The sequence below is a fragment of the Entelurus aequoreus genome, linkage group LG14 (assembly GCF_033978785.1).
Source record: "Entelurus aequoreus isolate RoL-2023_Sb linkage group LG14, RoL_Eaeq_v1.1, whole genome shotgun sequence".
Classification (NCBI taxonomy): domain Eukaryota; kingdom Metazoa; phylum Chordata; class Actinopteri; order Syngnathiformes; family Syngnathidae; genus Entelurus; species Entelurus aequoreus.
Genome location: NC_084744.1, coordinates 27,821,466 through 27,843,884, shown reverse-complemented (window position 1 = coordinate 27,843,884; position 22,419 = coordinate 27,821,466). Strand labels below are relative to the sequence as shown.

The following is a 22,419-nucleotide window of genomic DNA, read 5'->3' as shown; positions in this document are numbered from 1 at the left end:
AGCCGTCATTCAAGCTCTATGCTCTCTCTTTGGGTTCCTTTCCCGTCGTCTTCATTTGTCTTGTGTTTCCTTGTCGATCCAGCAGCCTTCCTCAGTTCCCGCATTACGAGCCGTGTGTCTCTGCTCCCTGTGTGCCCCTCTGGTTCTTTGGCTGCCCCTTTGGATCTCGACCTCCCGCCTGGACACGGACTTTGACGCCTCGCTATTGCCCCCGACTTCCGGCCTGTCTCACGGATCTCCGAGCTTGTCTTGCCCCCCTTGGACTACCACACCTCGCTCAACACTTACAGGTAACACTCTCCAGTTAATCCCCACACATACACACTCTTTTGGATTAGTCATACTCCATTCCCTTTATATATATATATATATATATATATATATATATATATATATATATATATATATATATATATATATATATATATATAAAAGTTTACATACACTTGTATAATGTCATTGCTGTCTTAAGTTTCCAATCATTTTTTACTCTTATTTTTTTTGTAATAGAGTGATTGGAGCACATACTTGTTGGTCACAAAAAACATTCATGAAGTTTGGTTCTTTTATGAATTTATCATGGGTCTACTGAAAATGTGGCCAAATCTGCTGAGTCAAAAGTATACATACAGCAATGTTAATATTTGGTTACATGTCCCTTGGCAAGTTTCACTGCAATAAGGCGCTTTTGGTAGCCATCCACAAGCTTCTGACAAGCTTCTGGTTGAATTTTTGACTACTACAAATACACATCATAGAGAAAAGAAGATTCAAAAAGAGGTAAATAAAGTTAAAGAATGGGGAACAGCTTGGGGTTTAAGATTCTCTGTTGGAGTTCAAAAGTTCAAAACAAGCTCCAAATTAAACTCTATGGAGAAGAGGAACAAGTATTTAAATATTTGGGAATATGGTTGGATACATATATTAACTGGTCAACCCACATCAGCAAAATAGTGGAGAAAAGTAAAAAAGTGTTAAATATAATGAGGGCTTTTAAGGGGTAAAGATTGGGGGGCTGATAGGCAGACATTGTAAGCAATATATTTCCATCTGTTATTGATTATGGATGCATCATTTATCAATCTGCTTCAAAAACATTACTTGGGAAAATATACAGGATCCAATCACAGGCACTAAGGTTATTTTGTGGAACTACTAAATCAACCCCAGTGGCAGCATTACAAGTAGAAATGAATGGAAAACCTTTAGACATGAGAAGAGATCAACTGTCAGCAGTTTATTGGGCAAACTTAAAAGGGTCCAAGCAAGGACATCCAACTCACCAAGTGCTACTAAACTGCCAAGAAAAAGAGAATACAAAATAAATAGTTTTGGATGGATAATAGGAGACATATGTGAAAAAGCTCAAATTGACAATATTAAAGTTAGCCTACAGTACCAATCCCTGCAATACCACTGTGGATGTATGACAACCCAAAGGTAAATATGCAATTATCAAAGAATATAAATTTAAATAGTTACCAGGTAGAACAATGGATTGAGGAAACGTTTTTAGACAACATAATACTATATACAGATGCATCAAAAACTATAAATAATAAAGTAGGAGCTGCAGCAGTTATCCCACAAGGAAACATAGTATTAAATAAAATAATTAGTGATAAGTTATCTGTTTTTACGGGGGAATTGGTCGCAATTTATATGGCAGTTAAATGGATCGAGGAAAATAAAGCAAGAAAAGCAGTCGTGTGCTCGGACTCCAGCAGTGCATTGATGAGCATAAAAAACATAGCATCAGAAACAAGACAAGATTTAGTTTATGAAATAGTTCAGGCAATCTGCAGAATAAATAAAGCAGGAAGTGTGGTAACATTTCTCTGGTATCTGCTCATGTAGGAGTTGTGGGCAAGATAGATACGCAAAACAAGCAAGCACTAAAACAGAAGTAAACATGGAGATGAACCACAGTAAAGAAGAAGTGAAGAACATCATTAAGATAGAACACAATAAAAAGTGGCAAGATAATTGGAATAAGGAAAGAAAAGGTAGAGAGTATTACAAAGTCCAGAGGAGAGTATTGTAATGAGAGGAGGAATAGAAATAGGAAGGAAGAAGACATTATTACTAGAATGAGATTAGGACATACATATCTAAATAGTTGATTGACATTGATAGGAAACATAATACAGGACTGTGTGACTGTTGTTATCAGATAGAAAGTGTAGGACATGTTTTAATACATTGGAGGAAATACAATAGAGAAAGGCAAATACTGGGAAATAAGTTAGCGAAAGAGAAGGTTAGGTTAGTAGTGGAAGATATTTTAGGATTGCACTCAGAACACATAGGTTATAAAGCATATTACACATATTTAAAAAACACTTGGTTAAATAAAATAATATAGAGTAGGGTTCCACCTCGGTTCACACTCCATTTCAGTAGGTGGCGGTAATGCACACCACAAGGTTGCTTGTCAACCACCATTAAACAAAAGAAGAAGAAGAAGAAATGCGCAGGACGCTAATAAGTCAGTGTTATTATTTGTTGTCCAGTTTGAAATATTTACGTCGTAAAAAAATGCATATTTGATTCGTTATGTAAAGATAAAATCGTCTCGATGCGCTAGAAGCACTGTGCCGCTTCTCCTGCTATCTTTTCTTGTTAGTTAGCTTAGCTCGCTAGTTAGCTTAGCTTGTTAGCTGCTAACAGAAGACACAGAAGTTATCAACACATCGCCAAGTAGAGATCAAGCGTGAGAGTAAAGTGTTGTGATTGTGTGAAAATGTGTAAATTACAAATGTTGAGAGCGTTGGTGGATCAGCGACTAACTGCTGCCGTTGAGGAAATATTTGTAGTGTTCGAAAGAACGATAGCAGAATACGAGGCGGAACTTTCTAGAACAAAAGAGGAGAACTATCAACTACAGGACGCTGTTTTCAAGAAACATCAAGTTGTGTTACACAGAAAAGGTTTGTTTACTTCTTACTCTCACATGTTTACTAATTTTGTATTTTACTACAAGAAAATAATAAAGCTAATTCTAACATCATTTTACAACATACACATGCCTCTCTGGGTTTACCACCAACAATCTAACCATGTTTTAAAACGTTTGCCAGCTTTTTTGCTAAAATTTGCATTTTCCCGACATGTATTTATTTTCTCACTTTCACCACAGCATCAACCCGCTCACAGGATGTAGAAAAATTATCAAAGGGGATCTGATTTATTTTTTATTTTTTATGCATTCTAAGTTGTAAACAAACGTTAGCAAAATCTTAACTATCCTAATTCTAACAATGGAGTCAATGGGAGCGCCTCTATTCCGCTCACTAAGCCCTCTAAATAAGAATTGGTTGATCAATATAATATACCAAAAAGTTATTTTTTAAATGCTATCTCTTTAAAACATGCTGTAAAAATGCATATTCTCTGGAAATTTGCCTTATGATAGCCACAAACTGGAGGATACATTTTTAATTAGGATAACATGTAAAAAACAGTTTAAAGGTTTTATGGAATTTTCCAGGGTGTACCCTGCCTTCTGCCCCCCTGTGACCCCAAAAGGGACGAGAGGTAGGAAATGGATGGATGGATGGATGGAAAAAGACACCATGTAATTATATTTAGATCTTTTAGATTCATAAAAGATAAACTTGAGTTAATGAAACATGTAGAATAGATTGTGTTTTACACCCTCTGTTGTTTAAAAAGGGTACTGTTAGGGCTGGACCATTATGGCAAAAAATAATAATCACCATTATTTTGATTGATATTGTAATCACGATTAATTAAACAACACCAGTATTTATTTTACTACCAAAACTCAATTTTAAATATAGTTAAAAAAAACCCGGATATTAGTTAGTAACGAATAAACCACAACAAGTAAAATAAGAGTAAATAATTTAAATAACAATAGCAATATAAAAAATAATTAAATTAAGTATTTTTGTTTTAATTATGTTTCGTTCCATTTTTACCTTTTACACTTATTGTACTACTTTTTACCTTTTACTCCCTGTGTGCTTTTTTTTGTCAAATAAAAATGTATAAAATGTTTGTTAATTAAATGCAGAATCTCTCACATTTATTGGTGCAATACATCTTTGGACAATTTTGACCAGTACTTTGGATCAAAGCATAATAATTGTGTAAATGCATCAATAAGTTCATTATGATTGTGTAAGGTGCTTTTTTTTCCTTTTTTTTTAAAACTTTATTTTGTTAGCGCAGTCAGACCTGTTATTGTGAAGGGGGGGAAGTGTGCTGAGGATAGGAATTTGAATAGGATTTTAGTTGAACAAAACTGACATAAAATAACAGATGCATTTTTACTTACATACCTATATGCACCAAACTGTGTAGAAACTAAACTTTGTACTACTCGACCATCATTTTCATCAAACCTTAAAACTCTGATTTATTATGGGACATTATTGCCAGGTCTTCTTATATCACAAAATTGTGAAATTTAATTTTTTTCCACTCACAAAGACCCCAAACGTCCAGATTTTTAACCGCTGATTTGTATTTTTGATGTTCAGTTCGCCGACCAGAAGAGTTAGTTGTCACTCCAGCTAACTGTATCATCTTACATCACAAGTTCAACCATCCTCCATTGCAGCAAATAAATTTAATTTCTTACAAGTAATATTATCACTGAAGGAGTGTCGAACGAGGCTAAACATGCTACACACAAAGGACAGGCAAGCTAAGAGCAAAGCTTGCCGCTAAACTAGCTTGAAACGAGAATAAATAAGTGCTTACCGTCAAATCATTCCTCTTAATCAGGACAAAAAACAAAGTTGTTTTTTTTTACTGGAATAATTCCCGTTTTTTCCCGAAATTCCAAGAATTCCCTAATACCATTTTTCAATAAAAATGTTACTACTTCAACATGTCTCGACTGATTTGAAAAATTCCAGCACTCATTCAGAACATTAACAATGTTTAGCATTTTCAAAAAAATTCCCGCTTCTCCTGAAATTCCCACATTTCCTTGAAATCCCCATTGAAATGAAAGTTCCACAACTGTCACATTTTTCATCCGATATAAACTGTTCCAACTTCAAAATATTCAGCCTGTTCAGGAATTGTGTGCTCCCTTTCAACACTTGTTAAAAAAACATTCCCGGATTTCCTAGGATTCCCAGTCTTAAGGGACATTTTCCCCATTCAAAATGAATTATCAAATGTTCAAACTTCCACAATTTGCACATTTTTCAAGCCATTCCACCTTCAACACATTCAATTTATCCTTGAAATTCAAACAACCATTTTTCCATGTTCAACAAATTTCCAGAAATTCTTGTTTTTTTCTAACCTTATTTCTAACCTTCTTTATTGCTTTCACATTGTTCAACCCATTTAAACCTTTCCACTGTCAAAACATTCCTCTTAGTAGGGACTAAAAACCGAGTTGGTTTAAGAACCTTAAAAATTCAATTTTTTTACGAAATTTCTTAATACCATTTTTCATTAAAAAAAAAACGTTACTACAACATCTTTTGACAGATTTAAACAATTCCAACATCAACCAATTCAGCTCATTCATGCTCTTAATCATTTTCAAAGAAATTCCGCTTTTCCCAAAATTTCTAAGAAGGTCCCATTGAAATGAATGGGACATTTTTCCAAGTTGCATGATTCCCACTTTTTTCAACCTATTTACACCATTCCAACATCAACACATTCCACTCATCCTAGACATTCAAACTAACACTTTTCCAAGTTCTAAATCAAATTCCAGTTTTCCTGGAAATTCAAACTCTTCAACATTCAAACCATTTCAACATTCAAACTATTGTTACTAGGGCTGCAAATCTTTGGGTGTCCCACGATTTGATTCAATATCGATTCTTGGGGTCACGATTCGATTATAAATCAATTTTTTTCGATTCAACACGATTCTCTATTCATTCAATACATAGGATTTCAGCAGGATCTACCCCAGTCTGCTGACATGCAAGAAGAGTAGTAGATTTTTGTAAAAAGCTTTTATAATTGTGAAGGACAATGTTTTATCAACTGATTGCAATAATGTAAATGTGTTTTAACTATTAAATGAACCAAAAATATGACTTATTTTATCTTTGTGAAAATATTGGACACAGTGTGTTGTCAAGTTGATGAGATGCGATGCAAGTGTAAGCCACTGTAACACTATTGTTCCTTTTTTTTTATTTTATTTTTTAGAAATGTCTAATGATAATGTCAATGAGGGATTCTTAATCACTGCTATGTTGAAATTGTTACTAATATTAATACTGTTGTTGATAATATTCATTTTTGTTTCACTACTTTTGGATTGTTCTGTGTCGTGTTTGTGTCTCCCCTCAATTGCTCTGTTTATTGCTGTTCTGAGTGTTGCTGGGTCGGGTTTGGCTTTGGAATTGGATTGCATTGTTATGGTATAGCTGTGTATTGTTTTGTTGGATTTGATAATACAAAATAAATAAAAAATCGATTTTTGAAAAATGAGAATCGATACTTATTCTTACAATGTGAGAATGGTGATTTGAATTCGAATCGATTTTTTCCCACACCCCTAATTGTTACATTCATACTACATTCTGTCAGCATTTCAGTTCAACTTCAGCATTGGAGCATTCACACGCAATTCCTTCAGGAATTGCTTCATCTACTTATTATTATAATTAAATGTAGCTTACCACATTGAATATGTGAACTGCATGAATGATGCCTTCTCAGTTCTCACTCTAACATAATTTGAGTGTCTAGAAATGCACTAAATTAATCTAATCCATTATTACTATTATAAATAAGGTAAACAAGTTATCTTTTGTAGGAGTAGTCAGTAATCTGATTACTTCTTCCTAGTTTAACTGTGGGGACACTATCTAAATGAAAGCAAAAGAGATGTCATCTTTTTTGGCCAACATGTTGATTGTGCTCATGCTTTTCAGAGCAGACATGTCTCTAAAGATGAATGTGAAAATCATTGTAATTATTGTCCACCAGCAGGGGAGGTCATCACTAGTACTACTGCATGGAGGCTGGCATGTGATACATTATTTCCTGTGTGTGTATGACTTATTCAGAGGGAGAACAGCACACTTTCACGTATGGCGTCTACCATTAAGGATTGCAGGAATGACTTTTAGGATGTTTTTATATAAATAAGGTGGATTGGACGTTGGCCTGGGAGGGCATTGCCCTAAAGGTATTCTTCATATGTCAGCTGGAAGTACTGTGACTGCTGTGAGGGGAAACTGATGAGATTGTGAGATTATATGTTGGTGCAGGACAATGTCTCATGTGACTGAGCAAAGCTGGACTTTTCTGAAGAATGTCTGTTTTCTCCTGTCCCGCAGACTTTGATAAAGAAAGTCAACCTCATGAGCAGAAGGAAGAACCACAGTCCCCCCACATACATGAGGAAGAAGAGGTACCGCATTCACAACACATTAAAGAGGGAGGGGAGGAACCACAGCCCCCCCACATTAAAGAGGAAGACAAGACGCCACAGACCCATAGTGTTAATCTGACCCTTCACATGGAAGGGCAAGCGCAGGACCCACTGATCTTACACATCAAAAATGAAGAGGAGGACCCACTGACCCCTCACTTTAAGGAGCAAGAGAACCCGCTGAGCCCTCAGATTAAAGAGGAAGAGGAGGACCCACTGACCCCCTACTTTAAAGAGGAAGAGGAGGACCAAGAGCCGCCGCACATTAAAGAGGAAGAGGAGGGACACAGCATCAGTCAGGAGGGAGAGCATCTTGAAGGACTGGTTGAGTTCCCAGTGACTGGTGTCCCTGTGAAGAGTGAAGATGATGAGGTCAAAGGTGAAAGTGAGGAGAAGAGAGAGGCGGAGCCTCCAAGCAGCAGCTCAACACAACACATGACAACAGAAGCTGATGGAGACCACTGTGGAGGATCACAAGCAGACAAGCTCTTAGCTCCACTATCAGATAGTGAGGACACAACGTCACACTCTCCTGACACTGATGATGAAGACTCTAAAGATGATAAGACATGTCACACTGACAACACTCACTTCAAATGTTCTCACTGTGACAAAACTTTTAAAAACCATAGTTATCTGAAAAGACACATGAGAAGACACACTGGAGAAAAACCTTTTTCTTGCTCAGAATGTGGTAAATGTTTAGTAACAAGTCGAAATTTAAAATTACACATGAGAACACACACCGGAGAAAAACCTTGTATCTGTTCAATCTGTGGTAAAGGTTTTGCACAAAATTCATGTATGGAAAAACACAGAAGAATACACACTGGAGTAAAACCTTATATCTGTTCAATCTGTAGTAAAGGTTTTGTACAAAGTCACCATTTGAAAGTACACATGAGAACACACACTGGTGAAAAACCTTTTATCTGTTCAATCTGTAGTAAAGGTTTTGTACAAAGTCACCATTTGAAAGTACACATTAAAACACATACTAGTGAAAAACATTTTTCTTGTTCAACCTGTGGTAAAGGTTTTACACAAAGTTGGTGTTTAAAAGTACACACGAGAACACACTCTGGTGAAAAACCTTTTTCCTGTTCAACTTGTGGTAAAGGTTTTACAGAAAGTCAATATTTGAAAAGACACACAAGAACACACACTGGTGAAAAATCATATTCCTGTTCAATCTGCAACAGAAGCTTTTGTGAACGATCAAACCTTGTAGCACACATGAGAACACACACAGGAGATAAAGTGTTGAGTTGCAGTGTGTGTAGTGAAAGATTCTCTTATAAGTACCAGTGTAAGAAACACAAGTGTGCTGGTGAGAACAGCAGCAGCAAATGAAACTGCAGAATTTGAAATAAACTGTCAAGACTTTAATTTTGACTTCCTGACAACATCAGCACATATAACATGTGTGACATTGATTGTGTAACCATATTTTTAATATGCTTCTACATTTATGGATGAGATATTTCATATTAGTGCGTTTTTCAGTCAAGTACATGCATTAATATGCAAAATTGTGTACTTTTATTAAAAATTGAACAACAATTTGACTGAAAAGGTGAGAGTAAACAGTACAAGACATATTTTACATACACTAGACATTTTATGTGTATATATATATATATATATATATATATATATATATATATATATATATATATATATATATTTTATTTGTAATTGTTAATGATCCCATAGATTATCACTTTTATATGATACCGGTATACATATTTACTGGTTCACAGCTGAAACATCTTCTGGATCACTTCAGGAAGCATATTATTATTTACTTTATACATCACTTGAAAAGTTGTCTTTTATACAATTTTAAAATGTGTGACTTTATGAATCATTTGTTGGGTCTCTATAATCAATTTTATTAATGATCTTTATTACTCTCTTTTGTAATATGATGATTGTGTTGTGATTGTTTTATATGTATGTCCCCAGAACTCTATGTAATATAAAAGTGAGAGAAAACGGCTGAATTGTTTGTGGAAGGATGGTTTTGTTTTTACAAACTTACTTTTGTGGATAAAACAAAAACCCCCATTATTTTGTTGTAAAAAAATGTTGTGTTTTATTTTCTTTTTTAACATCCCCAAAACAATATCAATTTCAGAAAACAAGTTTGGAGTGTCAGGCAAATTATTATTATTATTAGCATCACGGTAGTAATTTTTTGGAAAAGTGGGGCCTTACTTAACCTATGCATTTTTTTGTTAGTCAATTTCTTTGTTGGCACTGACAATTGAAACATTACATTGAGGCAGTTTGGCTGAGCCCGCTCTCAGTGCTGCTGGAGTGATCGCCAAGTGCCAAGCCGTGATGAAGTTAGTTTCAAGTTGTCAACATCCAGTCAGGCTGACTGTTTGTCCCTGGCATTGAAAACGTATGCCGCGTCCGTCAGCTCGTGTTGACAAGTGCTTTCGATTAAAGGACCGTCAATAAAATACTTGTCAAAGGCTCATAGATAACATTTCGATCGTTAGTAGCTTTAGTCATGTGACCTAGAACCGCAAACCCACCTTCATATTGTTTGTTCATCATTACTACGGCTTTCCAGTTTTTAGTTTTTCTTAATTTCGAAAATTTCAATCAACAGCATGTTTCCTGGAAACTAAAAACACTTTCATAATGTTTGTTCACCATTTATATATTAGGCTCATGCATCGTTTTTATAGTATTAAGTCCCTGTTCCGCTGACCAGTGATAGGCTCTTAGATTTCCATGCTTGCCCTCAAAAGTCAACAACCGGGAAGTCCTTGGGTACGTTTGACACTCTTGACATGGTGTCTTTACTGATGAGACCTCTGTGGCATTTATGCTACAAAAATAGTGTCCCAGATTTGCTTACGTTCTTGGTAGAATCCTGACATCAGTTGTCACAGACTCGGTAATGTGTTTAACTTGGACAATCATTACCTTATTTCACTGTGTATTGTCCTCAAGCTAACATTTTTCTCCTGAACTGACTGTTACGTTGGGCAGTTTCAAACACTAAACTGTAAACGTGTTACCTCGGCGATTGTCTTAGACAGTATAACTTGAAACTGACAGTAATCTACAAAACAGAAAACTGGTGAAGTTGGCACGTTGTGTAATTCGTAAATAAAAACAAAATACAATGATTTGCTAATCCTTTTCAACCTATAGTCAATTGAATAGACTACAAACACAAGATACTTAAAGTTAGAGCTGGAAAACATTATTTTTTTGCAAATACTAGCTCATTTGGAATTTGATGCCTGCAACATGTTTCCAAAAAGCTGGCACAAGTGGCAAAAAAGACTGAGAAAGTTGAGGAATGCTCATCAAACACTTATTTCAGGCATGTGATTTGACCACAATGAAAAAGACTGAAAAAATTTCCGGGGGTCTGGGGGACGAAGGTGGGGGGACAAGGGGGGCATCGCCCCCCTAAGCTCCTGGTTTTTCACCAATTTAACATGCTAAAATTAACAAAGACAGCACCATTTGAAGAAAATATTTTAGTGTTTAAAGACATGAAAACATCATTACACTGACATTGCATGAAACAAGTGTGAAAATATTTACCTTCAAGATTGTTACACCAGTCCAATCCAATCCACTTTATTTATATAGCACATTTACACAACAAGAATGTTTCCAAAGTGCTGCACAGCCATGTTAAAAACAATATTATGTTACACCAATGACTGAATAAAAACAAAGAATAAATGAATAGAAAACCAATACAGAGACAATATAAAAAACAAATATGATTAAAAACGACTTTAAAGGGTAAAACCAATTAAAACAGTAAAATAGACATAAAAATTTATTTTAAAAAAAACACACACACTGACAATAGTTTCAAGAGACTACATAAGAACTTAATATTACAAAATAGTATTATATGCAAATTTATTTCAAATAAATTGTTAACTGGAATCAATTATGCGACTCTTTCAATTTCTGTAATTTTATAATATTTTTTTACGTGGCTTTTTATTTTTAGAAAAACCCATTTATATTTCGCAAAGCAATAATTGGTTAATATTTAAAACAAACACGTGTATTTCGCAATATTTTTTAGCTTACCTCATTATTAACAACCCTGTCTGTCTGCAACTGAAGTGGGTGGATCTTTCCTCTCGATGTCTACGGCAGTTGTCGATGTAAACAAGATGAAGTCCGTAAGGTTTGCTCACTTTCGGTTGACATCCAAAAGTACCAGCTAGTGAAAAGTTAGTTTTCCTTGCTTCAAGTTGTTTCATATGTTTTTGGCGTTTCGCATGTACTTCCAAAGCCTTGAAACCTTGTGATCCATAGTCAATATTATCATGACACCACGTGCACAAAACCTTTCCGGGACGATCGATTTTCCGAATAAAATCACAGAACAAAGTCGTAACTTCCTTCTACCCAACAGCATCAGTGATTTCCCTTTCCATCCAGTCCCATCAAAACTTATTTTTGACATGTTTATCAATTTCTTTTACTCGTAAAGCGTCCTTTCTCTCGAGAACCGACATCGTTTACATATGGAAAATGGCGGTAATAACTATTATGAATGATGACGTTATTAACGTCATCATTCATAACAGATGTCCTGATTGGTCACAAGGAACATATCGACCAATCAACTACGGCGTAATATAAACTACGTCTCGAATCTTGATTTAGGGTCGGAAAAAAACGGAAAAACGGGAGATAATTTTTTTTTTTCTTCCCGAGATTAAAAAAGACGGAATTCCGACTTTAGACGGAAAAATCACATGCCTGTTATTTGAAACATCCCACAAGTGAACAGGCTAATTGGGAACAGGGGGGTGCCATGATTGGGTATAAAAAGGAGCTTCCATGAAATGCTCAGTCATTCACAAACAAGGATGGGGCAAGGGTCACCACTTTGTGAACAAATACATGAGCAAATTGTCCAAAAGTTTAAGAACAACATTTCTCAACAAGCTATTGCAAGGAATTTCGGGATTTCACCATCTACGCTCCATAATGTCATCAAAAGGTTAAGAGAATCTAAGAGAATACAAGCCACAGCAGTCTCAAAACAATAACCACCAACCTCAATTTGAAAATAAACGGCTCACTCATCACAGACAAGCTGAATGTGGCAAATTGCTTTAACAGATTTTACTCAACCATCGCTTCCACATTGGTAAGAAAATTGCCCTCACATTCAGGCCTCTACGGTGAACAGCACATCCAAGACCTTTACAAAAACAAAGGGGTACGCAAGCATGACTTCAAGTTTGTCAAAGTTAAAACTGATGATGTGTTGAAGAAACTCAGCTCGCTGCAGCCAAACAAAGCCACAGGACATGATAATATTCCCAGCGGATTTCTCAGAGACACAGCTGTCACGATTGCCCCAAAGGTTGTTTATATCACCAACTTGTCTATCAATCAGTGGCATGTCCCACGAGAATTCAAGCTCTCGAGAATATCACCTCTGTATAAAAAAGGAAACAAATTAGAACCCGGCAACTACCACCCTCTTTCCATCCTTTGCTCCATCTCAAAGGTTATAGAGAGGTTAATATATGTGACCCGTGCTGGCAAAATGAGTCGGAATACGCACAGGCTAATTTTGACCTACAGGCAAATAAGTGAAAAAAATGTATCTTGGTTGAAATTGAGATTTTCACAAAAATGAGTCCATAAAGCCACAATCTAGCGATCCCAATTTTCGAAATAGCAAGAAAACATCTTAAATCACCTTTATTTGAAGGTTTTGTACGAGGTATGTCTTCAGAAATTAGTCCTTTGTGTTAAAATTCCTTGAGAAAATCAAGTGTTTTCAACGCTCACTCGCGGCAATAAGGGGGAATCCCCCTAGCCATATTTGCTATCATTGTGACGCCAAGTTTACCTACTTTCTAAAAATGAGCATGGAATTCCCGATGACGCCATTCTGAACCAATATAATTTGAGTTTTTAAACCTGTCCCGACGTAAACAAACCCGGCTTGTTGCTAACCGGTCGCTGTGAGCAGGCCCGGCCCTAACCAATCTGGCGCCCTAGGCAAGATTTTAGGTGGCGCCCCCCCACATCTGCAGTAAAGTGTATATACTCACAAGAAACCGAATAGCTTTGTCTTTGACCTTTTTTTTTACTTAAAGAAAGCAAATTAACAATCAGAATAGTTAACAAGATAAAAAAAAATATGGATAAATAAATGAATACAAAAAATAAAAAATGAATATATGAAATACAATATTTTTTACATACATAAACACAAAATAAAACATGTCAACAAGTTGCATAAAATAAATTAAAAATACAATATAAATAAGGCACTGCACAAAACAAGATATCAAACCAGTATGACTTTAACAACTATATTACAAAAAAAGGGGATCCTACAGAGTTCTCTATTTGTGCTTTTTAATATTGCATTAACTAGAATGACTTACAAATGACTGTACACCAGGGAGTACTGTAATTACCTAACGTTACATTATTATTTTCCATAACAATTTAGCCCCCTCCACAATATTAACCCGACGTTAAAACAGAACTAGCTATTTATTGATTAGCAATTGCTGAATCATGTAACATTAGCTTAATGCTAAAAAGCCAGGTACTATCACATTCTGTAACAGACAAATAATTGCATGTAGACTAACGTTACCTACCTGCTACCTCTGTCTTTTTATCGTTTCTCCTCTTCTTTTCTCTTTTTTCTTCCCTGGGCACCTGACAGTTTTGGCCGTTTTGACATCTTGTGTTGATTTTTTGATGCGGTGACGTCCAAAAAGAGTCATGATACAGGAAGGGAGGGGGCGCACCGTGCCGGGGGAGGGGGGGCGTGATGTTGTAACAAATAATATTTCTATTAAATAGGCTTTACTTTGCATTTTAATTAACGTGGGATTATTTTATGTATTTAGAAATAATAGTACCAATTTTTTGTTTTTTTTTGTTTTCCTCCAACATTTGTGGCACTGGCGTGGCGCCCCCTGATGGACGGCGCCCTTAGCATTTGCCTATACGGCCTATGCCACGGGCCGGCCCTGGCTGTGAGGCGTACCCTCATTGGTTGAATCACCCCGCGCGGTGCATTGTGGTATCATGGCAGCGCCCTGATGAAAAACAACACAGTAATTCGAGCGGAATATTTGGTGAAAAAAGGTGATTTTCGAACATTTAATTATTATTTTTGTGGATAAGTTAGACTGTTTTACATTCCGTAATGGATTTAGAAGGTGGAGAGGGTACACAGGCGGTTGCAAGTGCGCTAAATTCACTGCAGTCAGCGAATCTTCTTAGTGCTGCTGGTCAGGAATATTACGGACAGCTGACCAGCTGACAAACTGACCAGTGAACAAAAAAACTGTGACATAACAGTGCTGAAATTTTTGTACATAACCGTTTTCAATAGAGTTGAATATATATTTTTCCTTTAGACATGGGATTTGACTTTAATTGTACCAATTTTGGTGTTGCTACAAGGACTTTTAAGGTATGGTTGCTATGGAGTTTTGTTTTGGAACATTCTGTTCTGGAACAGTAAACTTGAAGCTGTTTTTTCTCAAAACAGACCCTCAAACTTGGTCGACTTCAATCGGATGTAACTCGGTCATTTTCGGTCCGATTCCAACAAACCATATATCATTTTGAAGGTCTTTAGATGGAGAATGTGTAAATAACAATAACTCAGTTTTTAAAATTTCCTCATTGTGACTCATTATGCCAGCACAGGTCACATATGAGCAAATAGATAATTATCTATCAAATCGCGGGCTCCTATTCGAATTTCAATCAGGATTCAGAAAATCCCATTCAATCGATACATGCCTACTGTACCTAACTGACTACATCAGGCGAGAGATAGACATGGGCAAGTGCTGTGGAATGGTTATGCTGGACCTTCAAAAGGCATTCGACGCAGTTAACCACTCAATACTGTTAAACAAGTTGAGGGCAATCGGTTTTGACAGCGAAGCCACAAACTGGCTGTAATCTTACCTTGAGGAGAGAGAACAGGTGGTCGAGGTAAACGGATCACTGTCCTCTCCCCTCAAGGTGAGCTGTGGTGTCCCACAGGGGAGCATTCTGGGACCATTGTTATTCTTGATTTACATTAACGACATGAAATCAGCAAGTAACAGCAATTTGTTCCTGTTCGCGGACGATTCTGCGATCCTGGCCTCGGACAGGGACAAATTGAAGGTTGAAAGTGCACTCAGCACCGAACTAAGTAGTCTCTGTGTCTGGCTTTACGATAACAAACTGTCACTACACCTGGGTTAAACAGAGTCCATCCTATTTGGGTCCAAGCACAACCTAGGTAAATCCCCGGGCTTTGCGATTAAAGCAGGTGATACCATAATCACCAGCAAAGACAAGGTAATTTACCTCGGTTGTATATTAGACAACACTCTCTTGGGTGAAAAAATGGCATTAAAAGCAATCATCAAGATCAGTAATAAAACTAGATTTTTGTGCAGGATTTCTGCGTTTAACAGGGATACACTTAAGACCCTTGCCGGTGCCCTCATACAGTGTCATTTTGACTACGCCTGCACCTCATGGTTCACCAGTATCCCCAAGCCACTAAAAACGAAACTGCAAACTTCCCAAAACAAGCTGGTGAGACTCCTGCTCGACCTCCCATACAGGATTTACCTAACTCAAGCCCACTTTACCAAATTAGGATGGCTTAGAATTGAGGAAATAGTACACCAAATTTCAATGTGCCTGGTATTCAAAATACTCAGAGAAACTGTCCCCAAGTACCTGTCGAACTATTTTACCAGAGTAAGTGATGCTCACAGGTACTACATGAAAGGGAGTTCCTCAGACCTCGCCCCCCCCCCCCCCAAATTCAAGACTCTCATGGGAAAAAATGCATTCTACTTAGTCGCCACCACACAGTGAAATGCACTACCAACAGACCGTAAAATTCGAACTTCCCTACTACATTTTAAAACTGCCTAAAAATCATGGCTCAGCCCAACCTCTGCCTGATCTGAACCAAAATTGATCCCCAGCAACTCTTCGAAACATCAAACAGGTTTATATGTGGTTATAGTGTATATATATTTTATCATTCTGTTTCGCACTCTTGGACTCAACATGTGGCATAGTCATGTACAAACCCCGTTTCCATATGAGTTGGGAAATTGTGTTAGATGTAAATATAAACGGAATACAATGATTTGCAAATCCTTTTCAACCCATATTCAGTTGAATATGCTACAAAGACAACATATTTGATGTTCAAACTGATACTTTTTTTTTTTTGCAAATAATCATTAACTTTAGAATTTGATGCCAGCAACATGTGACAAAGAAGTTGGGAAAGGTGGCAATAAATACTGATAAAGTTGAGGAATGCTCATCAAACACTTATTTGGAACATTCCACAGGTGAACAGGCAAATTGGGAACAGGTGGGTGCCATGATTGGGTATAAAAGTAGATTCCATGAAATGCTCAGTCATTCACAAACAAGGATGGGGCGAGGGTCACCACTTTGTCAACAAATGTGTGAGCAAATTGTTGAACATTTTGAGAAAAACCTTTCTCAACCAGCTATTGCAAGGAATTTAGGGATTTCACCATCTACGGTCCGTAATATTATCAAAGGGTTCAGAGAATCTGGAGAAATCACTGCACGTAAGCAGCTAAGCCTGTGACCTCCGATTCCTCAGGCTGTACTGCATCAACAAGCGACATCAGTGTGTAAAGGATATCACCACATGGGCTCAGGAACACTTCAGAAACCCACTGTCAGTAACTACAGTTGGTCACTACATCTGTAAGTGCAAGTTAAAACTCTCCTATGCAAGGCGAAACCCGTTTATCAACAACACCCAGAAATGCCGCCGTCTTCGCTGGGCCTGAGCTCATCTAAGATGGACTGATACAAAGTGGAAAAGTTGTCTGTGGTCTGACGAGTCCACATTTCAAACGGTTTTTGGAAACTGTGGACGTCGTGTCCTCCGGACCAAAGAGGAAAAGAACCATCCGGATTGTTATAGGCGCAAAGTTGGAAAGCCAGCCGCTGTGATGGTATGGGGGTGTATTAGTGCCCAAGACATGGGTAACTTACACATCTGTGAAGGCGCCATTAATGCTGGAAGGTACATACAGGTTTTGGAGCAACATATGTTGCCATCTAAGCAACGTTACCATGGACGCCCCTGCTTATTTCAGCAAGACAATGCCAAGCCACGTGTTACATCAACGTGGCTTCATAGTAAAAGAGTGCGGGTACTAGACTGGCCTGCTTGTAGTCCAGACCTGTCTCCCATTGAAAATGTGTGACGCATTATGAAGCCTAAAATAGCACAACGGACTGTTGAACAACTTAAAGGTCTACTGAAATGAATTTTTTTTTATTTAAACGGGGATAGCAGATCTATTCTATGTGTCATACTTGATCATTTCGCGATATTGCCATATTTTTGCTGAAAGGATTTAGTATAGAACAACGACGATAAAGATTGCAACTTTTGGTATCTGATAAAAAAAAGGCTTGCACCGTGACGTAGTCAGTTGAACATATACGCAAAGTTCCCTATTGTTTACAATGATGGCCGCATGAAGTGAGAGAGATTCGGACCGAGAAAGCGACAATTTCCCCATTAATTTGAGCGAGGATGAAAGATTTGTGGATGAGTAAAGTGCAAGTGAAGGACTAGTGGGGAGTTGAAGCTATTCAGATAGGGAAGATGCTGTGAGAGCCGGGGGTGACCTGATATTCAGCTGAAATGACTACAACAGTAAATAAACACAAGACATATATATACTCTATTAGCCACAACACAACCAGGCTTATATTTAATATGCCACAAATTAATCCTGCATAAAAACACCTGCGTGTTTGTTACGCTAGCTCCTAGCTCCTCTGCTAGCTCCTAGCTCCATAGAACACGCCAATACAATTCAAACACCTGATCAACACACACAATCACTCAGCCCAAAAGACCGTTCACCTAACCCAAGGTTCATAAAGCTTATATATTTTTAAAAAGTTACGTACATACGCAAAAAAAAGTTGCGCACATACGGTCAAGCGATCAAATGTTTAGAAGCCAAAGCTGCATACTCACAGTAGCACGTCTGCGTCTTTGTCATCCAAATCAAAGTAATCCTGGTAAGAGTCTGTGTTGTCCCAGTTCTCTACAGGCGTCTGTGTATCGAAGTCAAAAGTCCTCCTGGTTAGAGTCTCTGTTATCCGAGTTCTTCCATCTTGACTGCATCTTCCGGGAATGTAAACAAAGAAGCGCCGGCTGTGTACTGTTGTTGCTGACTACGTTCGAAAAATACGTCCATTTCGCACCGACAACTTTCTTCTTTGCTTGCTCAGCTTCCTTCTCCATAATGCAATGAACATGATTGCAACAGATTCACGAACACAGATGTCCAGAATGCTGTGGAATTATGAAATGAAAACAGAGTTTTTTCGTATTGGCTTCAATGTGGAAGGCATACCCGTGTTCGCCGGTCTACGTCACGCGCATACGTCATCCTCAGAGGCGTTTCGAACCGGAAGTTTAGCGGCAAATTTAAAATGTCACTTTATAAGTTAACCCGGCCGTATTGGCATGTGTTATAATGTTAAGATTTCATCATTGATATATAAACTATCAGACTGCGTGGTCGGTAGTAGTGGGTTTCAGTAGGCCTTTAAGCTGTACATCAAGCAAGAATGGGAAAGAATTCCACCTGAGAAGCTTCAAAAATGTGTCTCCTCAGTTCCCAAACGGTTACTGATTGTTGTTAAAAGGAAAGGCCATGTAACACAGTGGTGAACATGCCCTTTCCCAACTACTTTTGCACGTGTTGCAGCCATGAAATTCTAAGTTAATTATTATTTGCAAAAAAAAAAAAGTTTATGAGTTTGAACATCAAATATGTTGTCTTTGTAGTGCATTCAATTGAATATGGGTTGAAAAGAATTTGCAAATCATTGTATTCCGTTTATATTTACATCCAACACAATTTCCCAACTCATATGGAAACGGGGTTTGTATAAAGGTGCTAATCTATGGTATCACTGACAATTAGAAATAAAAATATGTAATACTTCAATATTTCAAACACCTATATAACACACTATTATGAATAAGCCTAAAATTATATTATGAATATATATACACATAAAATATTTATTGTATGTTAAAAAATGTATTGCACTGTCAAATTGTTCTGTTACATTTTTAATAAAAAGTACACAATTTTGTTAGGAAGTCAAAATTAAAGTCTTGACAGTTTATTTCAAATCCTGCAGTTTCATTTGCTGCTGCTGTTCTCACCAGCACACTTGTGTTTCTTACACTGGTACTTATAAAAGAATCTTTCACCACACACACTGCAACTCAACACTTTATCTCCTGTGTGTGTTCTCATGTGTGCTACAAGGTTTGATCGTTGACAAAAGCTTCTGTTGCAGATTGAACAGGAATCAGATTTTTCACCAGTGTGTGTTCTAATGTGTCTTTTCAAATGTTGACTTTGTGTAAAACCTTTACCACAGATTGAACAGATACAAGGTTTTTCTCCAGTGTGTGTTCTTGTGTGTACTTTCAAAGACTGACTTTGTGTAAAACCTTTACCACAGGTGGAACAGGAAAAAGGTTTTTCTCCAGTGTGTATTCTTCTGTGTTCTTCCATATTTGAACTTTGTGTAAAACCTTTACCACAGATTGAACAGGAAAAAGTTTTTTCACCAGTGTGTATTCTAATGTGTACTTTCAATCTGTGACTTTGTACGAAACCTTTACCACAGATTGAACAGATAAAAGGTTTTTTACCAGTGTGTATTCTCATGTGTACTTTCAAATTGCGACCTTCTACAAAACCTTTACTACAGATTGAACAGGTAAAAGGTTTTTCTCCAGTGTGTGTACTCATGTGTCTTTTCAGATGACAATGGTATTTAAAGGTTTTGTCACAGTGATAACATTTCAAGTGAGTGTTGTCAGTGTGACATGTCTTATCATCTTTAGAGTCTTCATCATCAGTGTCAGGAGAGTGTGACGTTGTGTCCTCACTATCTGATAGTGGAGCTAAGAGCTTGTCTGCTTGTGATCCTCCACAGTGGTCTCCATCAGCTTCTGTTGTCATGTGTTGTGTTGAGCTGCTGCTTGGAGGCTCCGCCTCTCTCTTCTCTTCACTTTCACCTTTGACCTCATCATCTTCACTCTTCACAGGGACACCATTCACTGGGAACTCCACCAGTTCTTCAATATGATCTCCCTCCTGACTGATGCCGTGTTCCTCCTCTTCCACTTTATTGTGGGGGGTTAGTGAGTTTTCCTCTTCCTTTTTACAGGGAAGGGTCTGTGTCAAAGAGGAAAAGGAAATGCCAGAGGGTCCGTGGTGCCTGGTCTTACTCTTTGATGGATCCTCCTTCACCATCCTGAAGCTACACTCCTGTTTTTTAGGCTGAAGTTGTTCTTCACAGACGTCTGCAGGACACAAAATGACAAACATGCTTGAGAAATGTCCAGATTTGATCAGTCACATGAGGCATTCAGTACGTTTACATGTACTTAAAATAACAAGTTATTATATGAATTGGCCTGAAAACAAACACACTGCTCTTTACATTATTCACAGGAAATGAAGACCACTTTTTGCGAGGGATGGGCAATATGGCCTAAAATCTATATTGCGACACATTCCCTTTAACTTAAATGCAGCTGGGATAGGCTCCAGCGCCCCCTGGGATTTTAATGTCATTTACTGATGTATAAATGTGTAGAAAAGATTAGGTCGCTTACAGTGTAAATCTGTATTGTTGTCTCTGCTATGACGCCTACTTGTGGTCGAGTTCACTCACTGCGAGTGCTGTGGGTTGAAAGTGTATGGTTTCATCAGATATCTCGCCAAGCAACCTTTGTAAGCGTAACCGGGGATTTCCACTGGATGTGGAACGGCGGCGCCACGCCGACAGACTCGTTCCGTTTTTTGTTTTCAAGTAAACGTGTCAGTTTCCACCGCCTAGCTTCTATATTTATTGGTCGACACAACAAGGCGGTCCAATCTGCTCGTGTGGGACAGGAAGTCATGCATGAACACAAAATAAATGATCCAGTTTACTTTCAAAGTAGAATATTCTGTTTAAGGCGAATGGTATTTTACACTTTGAAAAGTACTAATGGACATGAAGTCAACTTGTCAAAGGTTTTCAGACATAATTTCTCAAGACATGCTGATTTTAAAAGGCCCAAAATTAAAGAATCATATAACAGGCATATCCCGGGTAGCTATATGGGGCCTGTACTTTAGCGTTGTATTAAAATGACTAGTTCCATCTCCAACATGAAGGCGAGTGTCGCTAACACTACTGCACACATGAAAACGTGTGGAGGAGAACTGCAAGTAGCCGAAACAAAGATTGTGAATTACTGACAAGAGGCTCACTTTATTCATGTAAGTCTACTGTCAAATAAACATGCTCGTGTGCTGAAAGCGATGCAGAGTGAGACCTCTTAGTCCAGTTTAAAATCCAGAGACCAAGAAGGAAACACACGGCAAGAATTAAGTTATTAGGTTTATTTTCATTTATATCGGTCCTGGCCTACAATTGCATGAATATTTTAATGCCTCTGAACATCGTATTTAATGTTTTTTAATACCATTTAAGGCCTTAATTTAGGCAAAGTCCATTCAATGACTTTTAATGCTTTTTAATGACCCACAGAAACCCTGCTAAAGCTCTTAAATTTAAACAAATGTGGACCGATCGTGACAAAAATCAACAGTAACAATACCAAGTATAATATCACTATAAGGTCGATACAGCAGTTTGATTGATATTTTGTATTATATATATTTTGTTGATTTTGTTAATTGTTGTATGTGGGCTTGTATTAAGCCTCAGGGAGTTGAACGCCCCTGCCTTACATAGTTCCGGGTCACCCTTGGGCAAGGTGTAGCACCCGAATGCCCCCCCCATCAGGGTTACGATACCCCCCATGAACTACACTAAAAGAGGATGCGTTACCCGGCCCGGAGGAAGCCCGGGGCCCTCCTCCGGAGCTAGGCCCGGAGGTAGGGCTCGTCAGC

General features: G+C 37.6%; 3 protein-coding genes across 4 annotated transcripts in view; 1 reads left to right on the top strand and 2 right to left on the bottom strand.

Annotated features, from left to right (window-relative positions):
• Positions 1-22,419, bottom strand: part of LOC133664590 (zinc finger protein 431-like) — a 404,655-nt gene that overhangs the window by 44,630 nt on the left and 337,606 nt on the right. The gene's annotated exons all lie outside the window — the stretch shown is intronic.
• Positions 1-22,419, bottom strand: part of LOC133664610 (zinc finger protein 391-like) — a 57,232-nt gene that overhangs the window by 21,912 nt on the left and 12,901 nt on the right. The window lies entirely within an intron of this gene.
• Positions 2,434-9,037, top strand: LOC133664633 (gastrula zinc finger protein XlCGF57.1-like). Of its 2 annotated transcripts, none has more exons than XM_062069432.1 (2): positions 2,434-2,488; positions 7,299-9,037. In XM_062069432.1, exons 1-2 carry the CDS (start codon positions 2,470-2,472, stop codon positions 8,744-8,746), a joined length of 1,467 nt encoding a protein of 488 aa, XP_061925416.1. In that variant the 5' UTR covers positions 2,434-2,469; the 3' UTR covers positions 8,747-9,037. The 2 variants fall into 2 exon arrangements, with proteins under 2 accessions (XP_061925416.1, XP_061925415.1); XM_062069431.1 differs by having other exon boundaries at positions 2,438-2,930; positions 7,299-9,036.